Genomic DNA, 4,215 nt, shown 5'->3' on the forward strand with positions numbered 1-4,215 from the left:
GTCCTCCAGCTCCGCCTATCCTATTCACTCCGATTGGTTGGAGGACCAGCCGCGCGTTCCGGCTCCTCCAGGCCCGCCCGCCCACCTCCTCCACTCCGATTGGTTGGAGGTCCCGACTCCGCGGGCTCGGTCCTCCAGCTCCGCCTATCCTATTCACTCCGATTGGTTGGAGGACCAGCCGCGCGTTCCCCCCCCCCCCCCCCGACTACTCCAAGCCCGGCCACCTCCTGCACTCCGATTGGTTGGAGTTCCCGAATCCACAGGTTCGGTCCTCCAGCACCCGCCTATCTCATTCACTCCGATTGGTTGGAGTACCAGCCGCGCGCCCTCACATTTTGCGACCCCGCCCACCTCCTTCACGGTGATTGGTTGGAGGACACCGCCCCCCCCCAACAAACACAAACACACTCACGCGCGCGCGCTGACACTTCCAACCCGCCCACCTCCTTCATCCTGATTGGTTGGCGGACTCCCGACACCGCAGGCGCCGTCCGCCAGCCCTTCACTCCGAATGGCTGGAGGACCACACTCCGCCCACTCGGTCCTCCAGCCCCGCCCCCCCACCACCACCGGCTGTCAATCACCCCGGCTTCTCCACCCAAGAAGGGGGCAAAAACGGTCTGCGTCATCAGTGTGCGCCAGAGAGACACAGAGCAAAGGGGGACTGAGGCTGGGAATAGAGGAAAGCAATGGTGGGATGGGTTTGAATTTCAGTCCAGGCAGGAAGGGGGGATTGTGTGGGGCCCGGATTTGCAACCCTGGAGGAACAGGAAAGCAAAAAGAAATGGGTCCTCCAGAAAGTGTCTACTTGGTGACCTCCCTGACATGGTGACCTCCCTGACATTGGTGACCTCCCTGACATGGTGACCTCCCTGACATTGGTGACCTCCCTGACATTGGTGACCTCCTCCCTGACATTGGTGACTTCCCTGACATTGGTGACCTCCCTGACATGGTGACCTCCCTGACATTGGTGACCTCCCTGACATTGGTGACCTCCCTGACATTGGTGACCTCCCTGTGCAGTGTGTTAGAAGAGAGGGTTTAAAAGGCGCATGAGTCCAGCCCAAACCATACACCAGCGTCTGGTTGAGGTTAATTGGGATCTGAACACCCCAGAATCTGAATGTGGAAGGAGAGACGTTTGTGGGGAAACCAGAGAAGCGCTGAGGTGCGCAGCCGAGGAGGTAGAGCTTTTACTAGTTGCGCAGCTTGGAATAACTGCCTGGGTTTGCAGTGATGAGGGAGTACCTATGTGTACTGTGCGTGGACAACTGATTATCCAGCTGGGAGAGCAAGATGGAGAAACCGTGGAAATGTGGAGACTGTGGGAAGGGCTTCAGTTACCCCTCTCAACTGGATATTCATCGTCGCAGACACACTGGAGAGAGGCCATTCACTTGCACGCAGTGTGGGAAGAGGTTCGCTTATTCATCCAGCCTGTACTTACACCAGAGGGTACATGCTCGCAAGAAGCCGTTTGCCAACCTTGGTGGTCGGGAACAGTTTGCTTCATCAAACCTGATGGGCCGGGTTTGTTCTGATCAGAGGCCTTTTAAATGTTCTGACTGTGAGAAGGGCTTTAAAAGCAAACAGGAGCTGCTGAGACACCAGCGCACGCACACGGGCGTGAGACCTTACACTTGCACCATTTGTGGAAAAGGATTTGCTCAGTCATCCTACCTGCTGACACACCAGCTTGTTCACACTGATGAGAGACCTTTCCCATGTTTGGACTGTGGCAAGCATTTTAAAAGTAAAAATGACTTGCAGTTCCATCAACGCATTCACACTGGGGAGAGGCCGTTCTCCTGCTCCCTGTGCGAGAGGAGATTCCGGCGTTTATCCCAAATGCAGACGCACCAGCGAGTTCACACTGAGAAAAGACCTTTCAAATGTTCCAACTGTGACAAGAGCTTTAAAAGCAAGCAGGATCTGTTGACACACCAGCGGGTTCACACTGGGGAGAGGCCATTCACCTGTTCTGTGTGCGGAAAGCGGTTCACCCGATCGTCCAATCGTCTGAGACACCAGCGCGTCCACACCGGGGAGAAGCCGTTCGCGTGCTGCGTGTGCGGGAAGGGGTTCACTGATTCTCCGCAGCTTCTGATCCACCAGCGCATTCACACCGGGGAGAGACCGTTCACTTGCTCTACGTGTGGGAAGGGTTTCACTCAGCCGTCCCAGCTCACTGAACATCAGCACGTCCACACTGACCAGCGGCCCTTCAAATGCCCCGACTGCAAGAAGAGCTTTAAGAGCAGGAAGTATCTGCTGATGCACCGGCAGGTTCACACTGGGGCGAGACCTTTTACCTGCCTGGTGTGTGGGAAGAGGTTCACTCAGTCGTCCCACCTGCTGAGACACCAGCAGCTTCACACTGGGGAGAGGCCGTTCACTTGCTCTCGATGCGGGAGGGGATTTGCTCGGTTATCCAACTTGCTGAGACACCAGAGAGTTCGCAAGTGTGTACTGAGAGGGGATTCTGTTGTCAGTCCTGTCCAGGATTGACAACGCCCATTTGGACAGTTGAGCCTGCCTTAACCGCTGTAAATCTTCATTGTAACTGGTCTGGTGCTTAACGTGCTGGGTAAAGTTCAAATAAATGTTGGGGAATCTGTTTGACCGGCCTGTGTGTGAATGAAAGGCTGCGCAGGCTTGCAGGGGGCGTTGAACAGCCTACTCCAATTTCCATGCCTTAAGAACCAGAGCAGATCCCCTCAAAATATTTTAAGGTAGCCTAGACCCTAACTTTTTTTTCTTATTTTAAATGTACGTGTGAAGTGCCGTGTCCCAGCTGCAAGCCACTCGGTATTAAGCTAAACACCATTTATTTAAAGTCAAAATGCAACTAAAGGAAGAGTTTAGAATAACTTAACTATTGAAAAACTTAACAGATTAATAGATACAGTACCGATTATGCGTTAACTTCCAATATAATATGGAGGAGATTTATCAGGATGTTGCCTGGTCTGGAGGGAAGCTCTCGTGAGGAAAGACTGAGAGACTTGGGTCTGTTCTCATTGGAAGGAAAAAGGCTAAGAGGGGATATGATCGAGACACACAAGGTGATCAGAGGATTAGATAGGGTAGACAGTGAAAGTCTTTTTCCTAGGATGATGACGTCAGCTTGTATAAGGGGGCATAACACAAATTGAGAGGTGATAGACAGATGTCAGAGGCAGGTTCTTTACGCAGAGAGTGGTAAGGGTGTGGAATGCCCCTACCTACCAATGTAGTTAACATTTGGGAGATTTAAACAATCCCTGGATAAGCACATGGATTATGATGGGATGGTGCAGGGGGATGAGCTTAGAATAGTTCACAGGTCGGTGCAACATCGAGGGCCGGAGGGCCTGTTCTGCGCTGTATTGTTCTATGTTCTATACCATCCCATAAACCCACCCGCTTGACAAAAAGGCGAATTCAGGCACAGATTCTCACATACGGTTCTCCAGTCCAGAAGGGAAAAATCATCCAGAGGAAACTCAGAGGGAATAGCAGCCAGGAGACATTTACTGAAGCGCCCAACTCTGTTGAGACCCCACCAGCTTCTGGTGTTACTGAGCAGCCAAAATCCAAGAATCCTGATCTGGGGGATTGGCTGTTAAACAAAACCCTCGGGCCTCCCGCTCTGCTCTGGCTCTCGTCCGCTCTGCTCCCCTCTCAGCTGCTCCACTCCGCACCCAGGCCTTCAGCCAGCTCCAGGTCTCCAGCCTGCTCCGCTCCAGGTCTTCAGACAATCCGCTCCAATCCAGGACTCTAGCCCACTCCATTCCAGGCCTCCAGCCCGCTGCGCTGGCAATGATTAAGAAAACATAAGTTCCGTACATAATAAAAAGGGACAGCAATGTGGGGAGTTTTTACTTACACCTAAACTAGATTGGTAGTTTATTAGGGTCAGTACAGAGTGTCTCGACAAGGAGCTTGTCGAATGCACTTGACATGGTTTTCTAGAGCCACATGTTCTGGAAGCAATTGGAACGAAGGCTGAAGGAGACTTTGTGGTACAGTAGGGTTAATGGATGGTCCCAGAGTAAAGGCAGTAGTGACCAGAAGGCGGGTCAATTTTACCTCCAGTATGAAAGGTAGAAGCAAAGGCGTCAGACAAGTATTTTAAATTTAAGAAGGAGCTGAAAATGTGTTGCTGGAAAAGCGCAGCAGGTCAGGCAGCATCCAGGGAACTGGAGAATCGACGTTTCGGGCATGAGCCCT

General features: G+C 52.5%; 1 protein-coding gene across 1 annotated transcript; it reads left to right on the plus strand.

Annotated features, from left to right (window-relative positions):
- Positions 1–621: 621 nt before the first annotated feature.
- On the plus strand, positions 622–2,708 carry LOC122543577 (zinc finger protein 229-like). Its single transcript, XM_043682383.1, has one exon. It carries the CDS (start codon positions 1,300–1,302, stop codon positions 2,509–2,511), a length of 1,212 nt encoding a protein of 403 aa, XP_043538318.1. The 5' UTR covers positions 622–1,299; the 3' UTR covers positions 2,512–2,708.
- The last annotated feature ends 1,507 nt before the right edge of the window (positions 2,709–4,215 follow it).

Source organism: Chiloscyllium plagiosum, chromosome 44 (assembly GCF_004010195.1).
Source record: "Chiloscyllium plagiosum isolate BGI_BamShark_2017 chromosome 44, ASM401019v2, whole genome shotgun sequence".
NCBI lineage: Eukaryota > Metazoa > Chordata > Chondrichthyes > Orectolobiformes > Hemiscylliidae > Chiloscyllium > Chiloscyllium plagiosum.

Bases quoted from the DNA above. Each gene is read 5' to 3' on its own strand.
- LOC122543577 (XM_043682383.1), top strand. From the start codon at position 1,300: ATGGAGAAACCGTGGAAATGTGGAGACTGTGGGAAGGGCTTCAGTTAC.